This window comes from Oratosquilla oratoria, chromosome 12 (genome assembly GCF_046742065.1).
Source record: "Oratosquilla oratoria isolate Oo_2021 chromosome 12, ASM4674206v1, whole genome shotgun sequence".
Taxonomy (NCBI): Eukaryota; Metazoa; Arthropoda; class Malacostraca; order Stomatopoda; family Squillidae; genus Oratosquilla; species Oratosquilla oratoria.
In genome coordinates, this window is record NC_134788.1 from 31599778 (window position 1) to 31620163 (window position 20386).

General features: G+C 38.4%; 1 protein-coding gene across 1 annotated transcript; it reads left to right on the top strand.

Moving 5' to 3' along the window:
- Positions 1-3672: 3672 nt before the first annotated feature.
- On the top strand, positions 3673-10043 carry LOC143031229 (uncharacterized). The gene is made up of 2 exons (XM_076194805.1): positions 3673-4017; positions 8456-10043. The coding sequence occupies exon 2, from the start codon at positions 8562-8564 to the stop codon at positions 10041-10043; it is 1482 nt and encodes a 493-aa protein (XP_076050920.1). The 5' UTR covers positions 3673-4017; positions 8456-8561.
- The last annotated feature ends 10343 nt before the right edge of the window (positions 10044-20386 follow it).

Here is a 20386-nt window from a genome sequence, read left to right on the forward strand (position 1 = left end):
AACTTCGTGGTGTCAAGCAGTAGTTTTGAATGTGCTTGTTCTCATCTTGTAACTCCTGAGACAGAACCTTCCTGTTAGGTCAAGTTGTGATGTCTTCTCTTGTTCTGTTGAAGCTGATGTTTTATGTGAAATCGCCCTATACTCAGGAGGACCTCTAATCAGAAGGCCCAGTAGTTGGAATTTGTAGTAGAGGAGGGGCTAGGTTAGGGTAGGTTGTAATTTACGTTTTGTAGTACGAGGTCTGCCAGAAAAGTATCCGACTTTTTTCTATTATTTTGCAAAAAACCTGATGGATTTAAATCAAGCGCGCCTGCATGAGCCGACCTTGAACCTTCATGTGCATGCGTGAATTGTTTCCTGCTGGCAAGCAGCATTTGCGTGAGGTAATGTGTAGTGCTCTCGGCGATTTTCATTACAAGGAAAATGACGACTGGGATTTGGTTTCCGGGTCGTACCTGTACACCCAGGACTCGTCACCAGTGATGATGGCATTCATGAAGTCGGGGTCACTGTTTGTGGAGTCCAGCATGTCCTGTGAGACTTGAACACGAAGCTGCTTTTGCTCCGCCGTCAGCAGATTCGGCACGAATTTCGCCGCCACTCTCTTCATGGCCAAATCTTCACCTTCATGAATGCCATAATCACTGGCGACGAGTCCTGGGTGTACAGGTACGACCCGCAAACCAAATCTCAGTCGTCATTTTCCTTGCAATGAAAAATCGCCGAGAGCACTACACATTACCTCACGCAAATTCTGCTTGCCAGCAAACAAATATTCACGCAAATTATTTACAAATCTTTTGAAGTGGCTGTTTTCACTAAATAAATATAACTCAACAAACATCCGAGAGTTGACACCTTGACGTGGTGGATAGGCTTGAGAATCTTAATGACTACAAAAGCCATGTCGATAGAGAGGAAATCTCTGCAGGGTCACCCATATCGAACAGGTTTTGTAAGAAAGGTGAGACAAAAAGCAGCTAACACACACAGTCGCAGGGCCCACTGCTAAATGGTACGTCCCTGATGGCGAACAGGGAAATTCCTCATAAATATATGGGGTACCGTCATAATGATGGCGTGGACCATTGGGCAAACTATAGATACATAGGGCTTAACAAAATATGATGAAAAAGGTGACACCAGGGAAATATCTCACCAGAAACCGGTTAGCAGGGAGGTGAGATTACTGCCAGAGCCCCTTCATAACAGCCATGAATAGTACAACCAAAATAAAACCGGGCGTTCCTGTTGGGTCATCGTCTCCTAAAGGTCCAACCACAGTCTCGTGTCCTTACGGACAGTGTACCACCGAATGTGAGTAAGCACTGTCCAAACACAGCCAAGTCTTGGACATTAAACTGCATGAAGAAAATGAAGATCTATACTTACAACGTAAGGAAAGGCCGGAGTGTCACTTTACAAAGGCGGAGGCGGAGCATGCCGACAGGAGACCTTTTGGTCCATAACTAGGTCGGTTACGAAAAATATAATAATGATAAATAGATAAAAAATAAATTAATATAGATTACAATAATATAAGTCACAAATAAACAAAATAAATACATAGGTATAATAAAATAATAAGTGTGACATGTGTTGGGATTAGAAATAGAGAGTGGTCCGAGGTGAATGTGGTGTACGTCAGGGTTGTGTGATGTCACCAAAGTTCTTCAACGAGGAGGACTGTAGACTATTGGAAAAATATCTAGACCAGGGGTTCTTAACCTTTTTTCTCCAATTCCCCACTTTTTAGTGAGCCAACTCTCCATTTCCCATCACAACATCGGTGACAACAAGAAGACACCAGAAACAAACAGAAACAAAAATACATCGATAAAAAAAAAGTGGTTCTTCTGTCCGACCAGTCATTCCCCACTTGGCAACTCCACCATTCCCCACCAGTGGGGAATTCCCCACAGGTTAAGAACCACTGATCTAGACACTACTTTTGCATGGACCTATACAAACCACTTGGCACGAAACGCGCCTTATGTTGCTCACGCGGCTAGACCTGACGCGGCAGCCACACACACCTGCCTATGATAGTGCAACCCTGCTTGACCCGTGGTGCAATTATGTAATTATGCAACACGGGTGACTACCCATGCGGTATATATATCAGCTCCTCCCCGCATGTAAAATCAGTTCAGTTTTACGTGCATCGTCGCTACACTGGTGACTCGAAAGAGGACCATGGATCCGTCCCCGTTGCCATCGCCCCCACCACCGCTCCAACTCTCCCAACAACACAGCATACGTCGAGATGCTGTCCATCACCTGCCTCCTACCCGCAGCCAACGGAACCAGGAGTATCGACATTCTCCGTCAGATGTGGATTCTGCGCCTATCAGTTTCCGTGCGATCCGTCCTTGGCAACGTCAAGGACAAAACCACCACCACAGCAACAGCGCCGGCCTGCAGACACCAACAACAACAACGATTGCGAACCACCGACCCCACCACCGCGATCTGACGCACTGCAGACTTGCACCTCACCTTCGGGAGTCGCCACGACTCCTGGACCTTCGACTTGGCAGACGTCAGGACGCCCCTCCTCAATGCTGACTTTCCCATTCAGTACAGTCACTTTATTCTGACTAACGAACAGGAGGATTCACACTTATGTTTAACACCACGCCTAGGTTTGCACTGCTGCTATGCGGGTTATGGCGGGCGACGCCGGGACGCCCCCTGGTGCCCCCCCCCCACACGCATACCCCTTGCTTCCTCTCCGAATCACGCATCAATCACACGTTACAAATCACGTCACGTCCATACTAACCATCCAGACGCACTATGCAACATTCATTCATGCTCTTTCGCCACAGTATAATAAAATTGTGAGAGGCTTTCTACCTGTATATCTGAAACGATTTTTTTTTACCATCAATGCATTATGCCAGCGACAATACATGGGTGTGTGACTTGGAAACAGACGAAGGCGATGGAAACAAAGCTAAGGACTCCACAGAGGAGACTGGAGAGATCAATTATGGGAATAACTCTGAGACCGAAAGAGAGCAAGTTGGATGAGAGAGCAGACTAGAGTGAAAAATATTATGGAGGCGTTAAAAGACAGGAAGTGGAATTGGGCAGGTAAGTTAGTGCGAACGACTGATGAGCGATGGAGCAAGTGTGTTATTGAATGGACGCCCCGAGATGGGAAGCGTGGGGAAGGGAGACCAGACAGGTGGAGAGACGAGATTGAAAAGTTTGCAGGAGTGACGTGGCAGATATTGATGCGGTCGTGTGAATCACGGAATGCTATGAAGGACTCCTTTGTTCAGCAGTGGACTCAGGATGGCTGATTTGATTTCATTTGAACAATCTACTCCAACCGTGACTCTAACCAGTACTACGGCTGTGAGAGATTACACTTAGAAGACTTCTGTCGGTGATCGACGCAGCTAGACTGGAGTCCCACTGTGAGATTAGGATCGATTGACTAGAAGTTACCTATATATCACACCAGGATGTAAAAAAAAAAAAAAAACATTTCATGTTCTTATTTAAAGGCTTGTGGTGGTATTTGTGCGGAATGTTACTCGTGTTCCCACCAATCCTGAGGTTAGGGGAGTTGGGGGGAGGGTGACCGCAAAATAAAAAAAAAGTGATTTTCTGTTTTGATAAATATAGGATTCTTGCAAATCTCGCAAACGATGACTTATGACATCCTTGATTGGTGTGTGTATTGGTCCTCTATGAAAAATTAACGAATATTTATTTCCAATTATGCTATCGTACACATTATACACTGTCTCTCACGTCGTCCATCTGCAGCGTTTATTCAACTACTCTTTTGCTACACTATTTCCTGATTAATATAAACTACCCCATTTTTTCTGCGCAACTCCACCATCTTTAGTATTTCCTCAAAATTCCATTTCTTTCTTCTTCCATTAAGCCTCTTCTTTCATACGAGTTGTCTGTTCCCTTCCCATATTTAATTTTGGTTAACAGTGAAATTTGTTGTTTGTCTGCCATATTGATCGTGCAGCTTTCCCCGCATCGCTGGTATTTACCTTGTTATGTTTAGCTACTTAGTGGCCACAACTTATTTATAATGATAATAAGTGTTTCATTGTGATTGAGACTAGTGAGAGGTAACAGGATGCTAATAAATCCAGGTTGTTAGGCGTAGAAAAAGAAAGTAGCATAACCAGGCACACACTCGCAAGGTATGGGAGATGGTTCACATAGGCATTTTGTTCTACACACAAGCCATCCTGGCCTAAGTAATGGCTTAATTCAGAAAAAAAATGATAGAAAACAACGAGGCGCATAGGTGCGATATTGGAGCTTCAGGAAGTATTGACCAAATTATGGAAAATAGGATCAAGAGGACTTACGATGACAGTGGTCTTAGCAATAAATAGTGTAGGACACGTCACTATGTAATGTTTTCAGTATATGCAGGGCTGTACAAATATAAGTTTGACTTGTTTTAAATTTTTTTTTATAAAAAGACATGGGATTATATATTTATTGGAAGTCTTCTCATATATCAATTTGATACAGCTTATTTTGAAAGTGTGACCATGTAAAGGCTACTTTAATTTTTTATAATATGTATGGTTAAGAGTAGTGTTTTGTTTGTGTGAATGATGTCTCTTATGAGGGCATGCTGAAATTATTACTCAATATTTGTCCATTTTTAGACCTACCCAGCAAAGGTAGATTTTGCTACATATCCTAACCTAACCTAACTTTGTACATGACTTCTCTGTAGGATCTTAGGACCTTGAGGGTTGTACTTATGGACCACCAAAATCTTGCAAGGCTGCAAGAACCCTGTCTAAGAACTGTGATCTCCCCCCCCTCCACACAGACACACAATTTTAAGAATAAACTGGATGAGCAGAGATACAAAAACAGGTCACTACGAGCATAGCTCTCATCCCGTAAAATACAACTAGGTACTGTAAATACATCAACCATATCATATTGGCAATTGAATATTTTGATAAAAATAGTAAAGTTTGTGCACAATAATGTAATCTAATGTACTCAAATATTGTAATTAAACTTAGTATAATGAGTAATGTAGCATAATGTACCATGACTTCATCATAACTAATTTCATCTGAAGTGAGTTTTAAGTGAGAAATTGGATTATTTAGGCTTATAAATACATGTATTGGTATATCCTGTTGCACAGACAAAAACCCAGTGAACAAAACCCCAATGCTCCAAACGGACAAAACCCCGGCAGAGGTAGGACAAAAAGCCAGCATTATAAAACCCCAGCAGATTTAGATTGACAACTTTAGTACTATATGAAAAATATATGGCATTTTTCAACTCAGTTTAATACCAGTAAAATGTAACTTAGCAATACCTCTTCTTGTTAGCTTGGGGATGAATTCACACCCACCATAGTGACACTTTAATGAGGTGTGAATACAAGGGTAACATTTTTTTTTTTTTTTTTTCTCTCATTGACAAATATGCTTAATATTACTGGGGTTTAAAAATACCTGCCCTGCTGGAGTTAAGTATCCAAATTGAGGCAGGTGTTAATTAGCTCAACAAATGTCCGAGTTGAGACACTGCTCACCTAACATCAATATGTGAAGTATAAACTTCTCAGAGGTGTTATCCTGAGATGTGTGAATGATGTATATTGGGGACTGTAAACAGGTAGAGCTGTATGCACTACCAGGATCCCAAGAACATCCCAGAAGGAGCATGGAGGTGATACAGAACACACCAAAATTCCGCTGTCTTCCAAAAAGCACTATCCAAGGAATGTTCACAGTGGGCAGCATATTCAAAAATTATATTCAATTCAAACCTCACTATGGACTCAACTTTTTAAAAGAACTTCAGAGAACCTAATGATTAACCAAATTTCAATTTCAATATATCTCTCATGGACAATGGTCACGGTCTGCATTACCATCTAGGGCATCCACAAAATGAAAAAGGGTGAAGCGGAAGTGTATGCCCCGCAAAGCATTAGATGCAACAGATGAAGTCCGTATCCATGGTTGGAAAACCAGAATCTTTTAAGCGGGATATAAGACATGCCATTTTGCTCCTCTACTCTGTATTCCTGTGGAGGATCACAGTCACTAAAAGAACTAATCCTATAGGAATCTATTTACAACTGGTGGAGATACTCAAAGTGGGTTTCTTGATTGAAATTTACTAATGGGGTTACGACATTACTTTGTAGTTATTTTATATATTTGTTTTTGCATCAGAAAAACGTCTGTTTTGGCCAGGTCTCATTATTATTAGGCATATGCTAATTTATTATTATTTACTCATTTATGTTTGTTTTATTATTTAAGATTGCCAAGCAGGTTTATATATGTCATCCGGGTCCCATTCATTATTATAGTTTTTATCTATTAATTTATTATTATGATATTCGCATCTGACCTAGAAGACCAAAAGGTCTCCTGTAGAACTCCTCACTGTCTTTGTAACTCACCTTTGATAACCAAGAACTTGGAATCTTCTTGGGTTTGTACAACCACCAACATCACAGACTGTTAGAAAATTCTGTGGTAATGCAGGCCATTCATAGCCCTGCTAGCCACTAGAGGATGGTGCATCCCATGGCTATGGAATTCCATTTCACTCAGAGAAAACTCCTGAGGGACTAGATGATTTTAAGTGACCTACTTTGAGCCACAAAACTATGTTTCCAAATATCAAAAATAAATAATTCCAAAACAGGTCCCTGATCCCTGCATATGCGTCACTTCCCTCCTGTTTTTCCCTCCAAAAGTGTGGAATGTAAACAAAGGTGACTTGGAAGGGGGTGACAGGACATTTAAGGTATTGACATCAAAGGATGGAACAAAATTTTCACATTCAGGAAAACGGAATCAAGAAACAATGGTCCCCAGCAACTGGACCCTGTTGAAATAGACACATTACTTCTAGATCAGTGGGTAATGTCCAAATCTAACTTCAACTAACCGTGTAAGAATTCATGCCAAGACCATGGAATCTGAAACTTCTGTACAGGAATTGCAATGGTGTTTGGAAGCATATTATTCATTTAGTAGATTGAAACCCCAGCACCTAAGCAAGATGACTTAAAATGAGACTTATATGTAAATTTATCTGATATGTCATATCAAAAAACTGGACCACTGTGCTATTTATTCAAAAGAAATTTTTTTTTTTCTTTTTAATCCTCATTTTTATTATTCCATATATTTCAATCACAGACTGTGATCCTTTGGGGAAGAGGGAATGTCAGTTGAGGAAGGGGCGGGAGAGTAGAGAAGACAGGGGTGAATGGCATGGTTGTATATGGAAAATGTTGTGATGCATGAGATTGGACGGGGATGGGGGATGAGGACTCAGTGTAACATCTAATGCTTTGCCCGAGGCAGGATTTCTCCCCGCCTTCACCTTTAGATATGGGGGGTCGCCGATTTAATGACTGCCTTGCTGTGGATGCAGTGCTGTGTCTGCGACACTGCATTCTGACCCATGAGATATATTGCAGGGATGACCCATCATCTAGGAGGTGCTAATTTGTTAATCAAGGAGGGTGATTCTATTATTTTCCTTTTAAAACTGCACTTTGAAATGGGTGAATGTTTAATTTGCCTTGCTTCATTCAAACCCCTGGTAAGGGGGGAAAAAAGCCTTAGTATACTGTATGTATGTATGCATTGGGACATCCTAATTTATTTATTATTTGACTGAATTTCTGTGTTCTTGCATAAAATACTGGTATGCAAATCTCATTACACTAAGGTAGAAGGTGTGAATTCACTCCAAATTAACCAGAAGAGATACTACTAAGTTACTTTTTAATTATTTTAACCTTGGTTGAAAATCCCATATATTTTCCATATATTACCAAAGTTGTGTCAAAATTAGATCAGCTGGGGTTTTGTCCACTGGGGTTTTGTCCTAAATTCGGTACAACCCAAACATCTCTGGTCAAATAAACAGCTGAGCAGTTGATATGATATCGATAGATATCCCTACAAATGCTAAATATGAAATATTAGTAAAGTATATAACATACCATGACATTTCAAACATTATCTTAAGAGTTACCAGCAAAATATAGTTTGTAAACCAGGTTCCCTCCACTATAACTTTCTAAGTCCATTTTCGGAGGTTAATGATTCATATTAATTTTTATTTTTGACAAACTTTGTTTTCTAAGAAATATAATACTAACCTGATATACAATGAGGTCCCATGCTTCCCTCTTCACAGCTGCAATTCATCTTTTAGTCTCAGCAGGTGAACGATAAAATGAGAAATGTGTACCCTTCTGTTATTCCAGCAGATCCCCATTTTTCAGATAAACTCCGAATTTTATTCCCAGTATCCCTATGTAACTCATGCAAGACATCCAATGTGGCCAACCCCACAGTGGGTACATGACCTGTGACATCACATGAAACCCCTCAAAAGGCTTGTGTTACACTTATGCTCCCATTAAGTTAGATTTATTATTTTCTTTCAGAACAAGGGTAGATATAAACATTTCATTAGAAAAGGTATCAGGAGATTTTCTATATTCATCATATAATTAAAAGAATCTGGTGTAGCATTTTTGGCATGCTTATCTCATGAGTCATCTTAAATATCACGTGATGACCCACACTGAAGAGAAACCTTTCCAAAGTGACCTGTGTGATGCAGCTTTCTCACGAAAAGATACTCTAAAATATCACATGAGGACCCACACAGGAGAAAAGCCTTTTCAGTGTAACCTATGTGATGCAGCTTTCTCAGCAAAGAGTTGTCTCAAACCTCACATGATGACCCACACAGGAGAGAAGCCTTTCCAGTGTGACCTGTGTGATGCAGCTTTCTCAGCAAAGAGTAAGCTCAAACGTCATTTAATGATCCACTCTGGAGAGAAGCCTTTCCTATGTGATGTGTGTGATGCAATTTTCTCAAGAAAAGGTGATCTCAAATCTCACATGCGTACCCACACAGGAGAAAAACCTTTCCAGTGTAACCTGTGCAATGCAGCTTTCTCAAAAAAGAGTAATCTGAAACCTCACATGATGACCCACACTGGAGAGAAACCTTTCCAGTGTAATCTGTGTGATGCCAGTTTCTCACAAAAGAGTCAACTCAGATGTCACATTATGACCCACACTGGAGAGAAGCCTTTCAAGTGTGACCTGTGTGGTGCGGCTTTCTCACAAAAAAATGATCACAAATATCACATGATGACCCACACTGGAGAGAAGCCTTTCCAGTGTGACCTGTGTGATGCAGCTTTCTCAGCAAAGAGTAGTCTCAAATCTCACATGCGTACCCACACAGGAGAAAAGCCTTTCCAGTGTAACCTATGCGATGCAGCTTTCTCAGCAAAGAGTAGTCTCAAATCTCACATGATGACCCACACAGGAGAGAAGCCTTTCCAGTGTGACCAGTGTGATGCAGCTTTCTCAGGAAAGAGTAAACTCAAACGTCATTTTATGATCCACACTGGAGAGAAGCCTTTCCTGTGTGATGTGTGTGATGCAACTTTCTCAAGAAAAGGTGATCTCAAATCTCACAAGCGTACCCACACAGGAGAAAAGCCTTTCCAGTGTAACCTGTGCAATGCAGCTTTCTCAGAAAAGGGTAATCTGAAACCTCACATGATGACCCACACTGGAGAGAAACCTTTCCAGTGTAATCTGTGTGATGCCAGTTTCTCACAAAAGAGTCAACTCAGATGTCACATTATGACCCACACTGGAGAGAAGCCTTTCCAGTGTGACCTATGTGATGCAGCTTTCTCAGGAAAGAGTAGTCTCAAATCTCACATGCGTACCCACACAGGAGAAAAGCCTTTCCAGTGTAACCTCTGCGATGCAGCTTTCTCAGCAAAGAGTGGTCTCAAATCTCACATGATGACCCACACAGGAGAGAGGCCCTTCAAATGTAGTGTGTGCGATGCAGCTTTCTTATTACAGAGTGCTCTCAAACGACACATGATGACCCACGCTGGAGAAAAGCCTTTCAAGTGTAACCTGTGTTGTGCAGCTTTCTCACAAAAGTATAATCTCAAACGACACAAGGTGACCCACACTGAACAGAAGTCTTTGTAGTGTAACGTGTGTGATGCAACTTTCACAAGAGTCATCTCAAAGATCATGTGTTAACCCACACTGGAAAGAAACCTTTGAAGTGTGACTTACTTGTGCAATGCAGCTTTCTCACATCACGTGGTGACCCATACAGAAATGAAGTCTTTTCAGCTTTCTTATGAAGGACTTTTTCAAATGTCTTGTATTGACTCATGAAAGGTTGATCTAATATATTGTGAGGACCCATGCTGGTGAGAGGTCTCTCTAGTGTGACCTGAATGATTTAACTTGTCTGTATGATGGTATTTTCACTTATTAAGTATTGATCCACTGTTGTAGACCTGTTTGGTGGCTGAGTCATCACACACATATACTGTCAGTTGTAAATGTTGGGTGTTTTAATTGTATTTACCTAGTTGTAATATATGGGAGGGGAGCTATGCTCGTGGTGACCCGTCTTTGTATCTCTCTGCATTAAGTTTTATCTTAAAATCTTGTATAGTGTTTGCACATTGTTATGTATTGGCTTTTCCTTAGGTGCCAATTAGTTTCCCTGTTCTCCATGGTTACACGGAAGGGTTGAAGGAAACATTGGCTTCCGGCACTTTGTGTATTTCACACTCTGTTTACATTATGGCGCTCCGGGAAGCGCGCGAATTCAACATTGAACAAAACAGAAACAGAAGGCGCATGTCGCTATTAACCTAAACATTTCTTTAATGTGAATACACTACATATTCCTCCCCTCTTATTTTTGATGGGTTTACACAAAATAAAATATTACATGGTTTCTATAAACCTTTTACTAGGTTTCACTGACCTATTTGACCTCCTCAATAGAGGCTCAGTAGGAACATAAGGTTCATTAACAGATTGTCAATGTTATGATTAGGAAGTACTTCAGTGGCACCTGCAGGTTGCAAAATAGTATCACTGCCAACACAGTCATTTACAATTTCCTTGTTTCCAACATTACTGCTAATAGTTGGTTTAATAAGTGAATTTTCAACTTGATAATTAAACAGAGAAGATGCAGAAACTGGTGATTTTCCATTTTCAATAGTATTATACCTAGCTTTCAATTGATCACAATGTCTACGCCAAATTAAATCTCCACTTTCGGTTAACACTTTTACAACATAGTTTCTGACACCTGTAACCTCAATAATAATGCCTGGTAACCAAGGTTCACCTCTAGAATAGTTTTTTGCAAAAACTGCTTGCCCAACTTCAAATCTGCTTTCTACACAATCAAGAGCATTCTTCTTGTTAACTAGCACACTTTCTTCCTCCTTTGTTTTGGTCGTTTTACATATGTCCAGAGGAGATTTAAATTTTCTGTGAAACATAATTTCTGTAGGGCTTTCTTTTGTACCTGAATGAATGGTTCTCCTATTGTTATACAGAAACCTACTAACTCTTGTGTTAATTGATCCACTGTGATATTTTAGCATTCCCTGTTTAAAACTTTTAACATATCTCTCTGCTAATCCATTAGATGCTGGGTGAAAGGGAGCTGGATTGATCAGTTTTATTCCATTCCTTTCATAAAACTCTTTGATATCAGCAGAAACAAAATAAGCAGCATTATCCGAAACAATGACATCAGGAATACCAAAATTAGCAAAGCTTTTTCTTAACAATTCCATAGTATCAGCACTCGTCATGCTTGAAGTATATTGAACATCAATAAACTTAGAATAAGAATTTACTATGATCAAAAAATACTCATTTTCTATTGGTCCACAATAATCAATGTGAATCCTACTCCAATGCTTACTAGCAAAATTCCACATCAATTTGCTAGAAGAAACTTGATTATTTCTAACACTACATTCATTACAACTCTTTGCAAGCTCTTCAATATCATCAGAAAGCCTGGGCCACCAAATGTTTTCTCTGGCTTCAGCTTTCATTGCCACAATTCCATTATGACTGGAATGCAGTAGCTCTAACACTTTAGCTCTTAAGGCAGATGGAACAATAACTCTATTTTTAAATAGAACAACACCCTTAAGAATTGATAAATCATTTTTAACATGAGAATATTCTCTACAAACATCCGTGTTGTTAGTCCATCCAAATTTTACCTGAGAAACTAATTTATTCAGTACAGGGTCTGCTTTTGTCATTTTCTGTACAACTTCAAAAGAAAAGTTAAAGGCATTGAAATTTTCTATAAGTTTCACATATTCTGGTGGTGTACCTGAATTGATACAATCATTAATAGGTAACCTACTCAAAGCATCAGCAACCACATTGGTTTTACCACTTTTATGAACAAGATCATAGATATATTGTGACAACAGAACAGACCACCGGATTAATCTTGCATTTGAATTTATTGGAATTGCTTTGTTTTTTCCAAATAATCCAAGCAGTGGTTTACGATCCGTTCTCAACTCAAAATTCCTACCTAATAGATAGTATTGAAACTTTGTGACACCAAACACTAATGCTAGCCCTTCCCGGTCCGTCTGTGAGTAATTTTTCTCAGCAGAAGTAAGTTTTTTACTAGCAAATGCAATAGGTTTTTCAACATTACTTTCAACCTGTATCAATACACACCCTACACCTACTGGAGAAGCATCACATTCTAGAATCCATTTTGACTTAACTGTAAAGCATGATAAGACATTAGATTTACATAAAGCTTCTTTAATGACATCATAAGCTACTTGGCACTGGTTTGACCATACAAACTTTACATTGTTTTTTGTTAAATCATAGAGTGGTGACAAAATTTCAGAAAACTTAGGGATAAATCTACTATAGTAGGTGACTAATCCAAGAAATGACTGTAGCTCATGCAAGTTTTCTGGTACAGGAGCATCCCGAATAGCTTTAACCTTATGTGATGATGGAGATAAGCCTTCTCCAGGAATTACATAACCAAGGAAATCAATGACAGTTTTATTAAACTCACATTTTCCCAGATTCAACTGGACATTAGCTTCAGCCAATTTATTCAAAACAAGCTTAACTTTATCACTTTAGTCTTCTCTCGACTTGGCGCATATAAGGATGTCATCTAAATAAACAATTAAACCAATATCACTTAATAACTGTGATACGTACCTTTGAAAAATTCCCAGCGCTGATGCCAGTCCAAAAGGTAGTCTTTTGTATTTAAACAATCCCCTTTCAGTTGAGATAACAAGGTATTTCTGGTCTCCTTCAGAAACCTTCATTTGCAAATATGCATTACACAAGTCAAGCTTACAGAACACCTTATTATCTCCAACTGTAGCCAACATTTCATCAAGCTTAGGTAGTGGGTATTTCTCAATGTTAATTTGACCATTCAAATGCTTAAAATCAGCACAAATTCTCATTTTTCCTGAATCTTTCAAGACAGGTACAATGGGTGAAGCCCAATCACTATAAGCTACAGGTTCTATGACTTTATTTTCTACAAGCTCCTGTATGGCAATATCAACTAACTCTTTGTGTGCTAAGGGCACTAGCCTTGCTTTGATGAATTTAGGAGTAGCATATTTTTTCACATATATTCTAGCTTCAACTCCTTTAATAGGTGAATTGTCATTTACTTTATAACTATCCAAAAGTTGTTTAGGATTATCAGAAACATCCATGTCATTTACTGAATTCACTTTCAAAGCTTCATCTAAACCAGTTATCTTTATGCCTACTTTACTCATTAAATCTCTCCCACATAAATCATTACAGTGTGAATCAGTAACAAAAAATACATGATTTGTACTATAGTTATTAAACCCTACTACAAGATCAACTTGACCTTTTACCTTTATTTGATGACCTCCATAAGCAGTCAATTCTTTGGAAGATGGAGTCATTTTAACATTTAGTACTTTTGTCCAATTTTTACCTATCAGTGAAACACATGAACCAGAATCTATCTCTAAAGGTATAGATTTATCATTTAACACAAAATTGTACATTTCTGGTTTAACAGATTTTAAAGAATTACAAGAAACTTTAAGCAACATGCTTTTTATCAACAACATTATTAGCACTACACTGGTGTTCTTCATGCTCTGGTTCCTGTTCAGAAACTGATTTGACGCTTTTTATTCTTAAAACTTTTAGAGCTATTTTGCTTGTATGCATCCTTTTGCTTAAATCTACAATTTTTTTCTAAATGACCCTGTCGACCACAATAGTGGCATTCCGAGTCTTTAAACGTACAAGCAGAACTTGGATGCAGGAAACCACAATGCTTACACTTTGACACAGTCTTGCTATGCACTTTTTGTACTGTACCTGATGAACTGGGATTACCTTTCTCTCCTTCCCCCATGTGAGCTTTTTCAAGCAACAGAATGTGTTCTAGGAGTGTTGAAGATGTTAATGCTTCTAGTTTCAGGTAGATATTTGAAATAGGGTTCATGGTCCACTGCCATAAACAATTGGTCTCTCAGCCTGGCATCAAACATGGTGCCGAAGTTGCAATCCTTTGCCAGTCTCTTCAAGTCTGCATATAGCTCTTTCACAGTTTCTTTTTCAACTTTACGCCTTTGTTGAAACGAACACAAGCTTTGGTGATAGGATGGCTTTGTAATGAAATGGTTTTTCATTAATTCTATCAGCTCATCATATGTCTTTGTAGTTGGTATATCTGGTGCCATCAAATTCGCTAAAATTCCAAATATTTTGGTGCCTATGGACACAAATAACTGATTCTTCTTCTTGCCAGCATCAGTTATATCCTGTGTGGCTACATGGGCTTCAAACAAAACCAAGTAGACTTCAAAAGGGAGTTCTTCAGGGTTAAACGGCCCAATCTTGTTTGAAGATGCCATCTTTCACCCTGGTCTAGCTTCGTGGCTAGAAAACTATCAGACACTAGGAAATTGTAACCCTTTCTCCTCTCATGTAGGAGAAAACAAGTGATGTCCGGTGCTGTGTAACAGGAAGCAATATAAGCAAAGGCACCTACACTCTGTGTGGTCACCTCTAGCATAGCTTACCCACGTGTTACGATGCGCGTAGCTAAAGAATGTTTTCCTGCATAGAGACCGTTTATCACTGTTTCTGGCCTAAACCACCAGGAAAAACACTTTGATCCTCGTCGCCATTGTTATGTATTGGCTTTTCCTTAGGTGCCAATTAGTTTCCCTGTTCTCCATGGTTACACGGAAGGGTTGAAGGAAACATCGGCTTCCGGCACTGTGTGTATTTCACACTCTGTTTACATTATGGCGCTCCGGGAAGCGTGCGAATTCAACATTGAACAAAACAGAAACAGAAGGCGCATGTCGCCATTATCCTAAAAATTTCTTTAATGTGAATACACTACACACATACTGTTTCGTTGTCTAATTTGTTCCATGTATTAATTGCTCTGTGTGGGAAACTGTACCTTTTCAACTTTTTTCTATAACTATCTTTTTTCAGTTTTTTTCCATGTCCTCTCGTTTTACCATTGTCCCAGTGGGATCTTTGATTGGACTATTGTGTAATTGCATTTTAGCATGTTCATAATCAAAGATTAAATGTTCCGTTGAATTAATGAATGTTTATGTAATTATGGAAAACTGACTAGAATATTAGAGAATAGTGTAACTGGTGCATATTATATGCATCTCATGACGGATACTGTTCTGTTTACCTTAGCATTGTTTGGAGTACAAGCCATTGTTGTAGTTTGTGTTACTGTAAATATATCAATAATAATATATTCTGAAGTGTTTATTTTACATACGAGAGACAACTCTCACATTCCAACAAAGTTACTAATAGCTACCTACTCTGAATTCAAATGATATCTATCATAATATGTCTTATTAAAATAAAAAGATCTAAACTATGGTAGATTGATTTGTGGAAATTTTGGCTTGAAGGCCAAGCGCCTAAACTATGGTAGAATCCAGTCTTATCTTAGAAAAACAAGATTTTCACAGGTTATCTGAAATCATTAACCAAGGTAGAGAGCAAAAAGGATATTGAAATTATTAGTAACAAGGGACCAGTGAAGCGATACTGAGACTGAGAGAATCTAACTATTGTCTTCAAATCCCATTAGCACACCTTGCATTCATCTGGCTGTGCACTTCACCGGACCTGAAATCTTGGATTATCTTTTGGTAATTAGATGGAAAAGCTGACAAATAGGGGTCATTCCCTTCAGTCATTAGTATTACCACCTGATGAAAAAGACCCTTACAAGTACATATAGGAAGGTTTCCGGTCAATGAAACAATTATTACTAGAAATATGTGGGTGTATTGTACTCTGAGGTTGTGTGATGGTGTTTTTGCCTAATTAGATCTACTGTAATTGTAATGTACAGGGTAGAAGCTACACTCACGAGGTCCTGTTTCTGTGACTTTAATGCTCAAACTTGGCTTTAAATTCATATATTCTTTTTAGACTTCATATAGCCTATTCTGCAAATTAATGCATCAACATGGTAATACATATATTATTTGGGAGGGGGGCACCACTGCTACATGTTCAAGTTTAAGGTGGCTAAGATTTGGAATTACTTTCATTTCATCAGCCATACATAAAAAAAAAAAAAAAAAAAAAAAAAATCGACTTACATGTCTCCAGTGGTATGTTTTTCAAGTGACACATAACTAAAAACTGATGTCCCTTTCCTTGTTTTTGTAAATTTATTTTTTCATTGAATAATTCTGTGTGGGTTTGAGCACTTGTTGAACTTGCTAATTAAATTCATGTGCTGTTCTATGGGAAGAATGTTTGCTTCTGAGTGGAGATATTTTGATAGGCTTGGTTCACTTTACCAAAATCATAATTAGTGTCAACATGATGAAATGTCATCACTGGATTTGCTGTCTTACATGTGCACTGAAAAAATTGTATTCAAGGGGATTCATTGTCTTTAAAGACTTTGGTTACAATATCTTATTTTTCAAATCTAAATATGAATTTATCTTTTTGCCATATATAGCAAAGCTGAATGAACTAAGAGAACCCTATAGAAATGTTAGATGTACATTTGATACGTTCTTTAAGAAGTCTATATTTCTGTGATGTCATATTCTAGTTATTTGATCAAGTGGGGGTAGGATGTGGGAAAAAAAGAAAAGAAAAAGCCCAGTGTGAAAACCCCATGAATTTTGAGAAGATAACATTTCTCTCAAACCCATGACCTCTACTTTTTCTAATCATGCTAATGATGTGCATGCAAAATTTAGTAGCAATATTATTTTTACATAACAGCAGCCTCTTCTGCCTTTTTCATCTTGTGGTAGTGTCACATCCTCTTTTTCTTAGTATTTTGTCAGCGATAGCACTTCTTTCCTTGAGGACAATATTGCACTAAGGTGAAGACATTTAGGGAGTGATAGAAGTGATCAGCACTCCTTTTGAGTGGAGATGCTACATGATTCTGACCTGTAGGGTTGTCACATAATTCCCTGAAATAGGACTCCATCAATTTTATGCAGTAACTACCACTTTTGGGGAGTGTTAAAATTTCATGGAGACTTTCACTATATTCTGTTAACAAAATCATTTCCACTTTAGCCTTTCAGCAGTAAAAACATTCCTGCAATCTTGCCAATAGCTTCATCCATTGTGTATAATGCACTGCTAACAGTGCATCTAGTGCATGACTGTACACTCAAGACGGGCTGCACCAACAAAAATGTGATAATCAAAAGAAAGATGTCATTACCATTGCTCAAAGTTGTACCTATACATGTGTGCAGCATTGATATAAGAATGTTGAATGTTTTGGGGTTAAACTTATTTCCAGCAGTACCAACAACTTTTGTCCAGTCAATCTGTGTCCCCAAGTCTCTTGGACCAAGATGCTAATGTTATATCCTACAGTGTATCAGTTGCTTTGCCCAGTAAGTCTTGATGATGGACAAGTTCTGCTGGTGCTTTATAAAAATTTGACATAATCCAGTTTTTGATAACTTACAATTAGGTTATTTGTCAATTCAGCCAACAATAGGAATGTCATGTTAGATGTTATGAAGATCAAGGTACTAGAATAATATACAGAGTATAGAGTATGAGAAAAATGCTATCATGATCTTGCTGTTTTGTAAATACCAAAAACTTTTCTTGAACTGTTGCAATTACTTGCATTAAAGCATAATTTTATGTAATATATATATATATATATATATATATATGTGTGAAATTCGCTAGTAACAGTGACTGTCATAAAATTATTGGATATATATATATATATATATATATATATATATATATATATATATATATATATATATATATATATATATTAGTTTTTAGTTTTAACAGAGAAAAAAAAAAAACAGCAGATCTGCACCACCAAGACAAGAGTGTGAAGTAGTCATATAGCATTAATGATAAAACCAGCACACCTCCAAACAATGTGGCATTTGATGCACTCTAAGGAGTCCAGTCTGGGTGTGGCATATCTTGCGACTTACTACTAGACATTCTGCCAAATAAACCTTGGTGCTCTTTATTTTATTTATTTCTTGTGTATAGTAAAGACAGCTCTATAGTACAAGTATAAACTTTTAGGATTAAAACAATGATTTGAATAAGTTCTACAACTTGTGGCAGTGCTTTTACCCCCATGTTGCAACGCCAAGGTGTCACAGGTGGGATGGGGGTGGATAAATGTTATATTCCTGAAAAGTTATACTTATTAAACAGTTTCCTTTATATAAATACCATATACTTGGGAAATAAGAGGCATGTACTGAGGTTGGTTTGGCACAACATATGACACCCTAAACACTCCACAGAGTGCACAGACTATAGTGCTGTGTCTTTTTTTATCTCAAAAGATCCATCATTTAGTTCTGTTGAGTGTTCAAAGCTTGTACAGTATGTGCATCATTAAAGCATGATGAAGAGTTAGCTATGTTTTACTGCCCATAAGTAGTCATGTACATTTGCAATTACTTGCACCCTGATTCAGCACATGCCAGCACAGCAGATTTGATTCTCTACTACCTTCTGTGGAGGTGAACACTAGAAGGGCTTTGTATTAGGTACAATTTTTTACTCTAATCTTACCTGCATTGAGTACTTAATGTATATATGCTAATAAGAACACGGGTACGTGTGTTCATTTATGCAAAGTAGATCGCTTGGAAAAAGAAACTAATGAAGCAGAGCGCTTTCGTATATATACTTAATGTATATATATGTATCGTTTCAAAACCTGCTTCTCAACTAACCAGAGGATTTGAAATTTTTGGTTAATTGCACAAAAAAGAAGAAGTCAATTTCTAGTATTTTTTCCCAAACATATCAGGGCCATTATAACAGGAAGGGCCTGTGATGAGTCCTGCCAGTTGTGGTCTTGCAAGTTGGATGACAGAGAATGTCATTTTGATACTCTCCATTCTCAACATTCATGAACCCTTCACCCCACCAGGAGCTGAAACTAGGTTTCCAGACAGGATTTTAGATATGTCCTTTTTTACTGCATTCTTTCAACATTTTACTACATGTAGAACTGTTAACCATCAAAATTTCATTCCACTACAGAGACTATGTGTCCTTTGCCTATAATAAAAAATCCAGGCTCATAATCAAGAGCAGCTACGTGTTTCCTACAGGCCCTCCTCCAACAAGTGAGCCTGGTAGGGTATATCAGCATATGTATTTCTTACTAGACAGGAAAGAAGAGTTGGTTTAGAGAATAAAGTTAGGAAGAAAGTACAGTGGGTTTTTAAAGAGGGGAATGACATCCCTTTTATAGCAATGTGTTTGAGCTAAGCTAGCCTTTACATTAATTTTAAATTGCGTAGCCTAATCATTCAGACTGGTCAAGGTTGTATATTTTGGTAGTGGAGGTGAGCTATGGGATTTGGGTAGGCTCCTTGGCAACCATGCATGGGGATGCATTTTGTCTTACAGTTGGCCTCCTTTCAAGCTCTCTGGGGTTTTGAAGTCCTCCAGCAGTTTCTCCCAGATTTGAACCACCATGTGGTAGAATCTGATGTTCAGTGTTTTTTTTATTTGTTTTTGTGTATTTCTTCTATGGTTTCTTAATATGGTGGGGTATATCCATTGGCGAATCTGAAGTTTATTTTGAAAGTTTTGTAGTTTCTGAAGCTGGGTTTTGGATATGGTGTTGAGAGGGACATGTGAATATTCTATTACAGGTTTTAATAAGGGTTTGTGTAGGTGTGCACCTAGTTTTTCTCCACCACAGCATCCTAGTTTTACTGTGATGACTTTTGCTTGTTTTAAAATGTTGCTGACAGGTGTCTATGTCCTGTTGGGTCAGTTTAAATACCAATAAATTGTCAGTCTTTGAGTACTTTATGGTTTCACTTCCTACTGATATTGGTGTTGGCACTTTGCAATTGGCACCACTTCAAATTTGGATTTGCATTTCTCTTCAACCTCCATGATCTGGTTGATTGTCCTTTCCATTTGCCTTGCCATTATTT

Coding starts and splice junctions, on each gene's coding strand:
- LOC143031229 (XM_076194805.1), top strand. CDS start 8,562: ATGAGTCATCTTAAATATCACGTGATGACCCACACTGAAGAGAAACCT.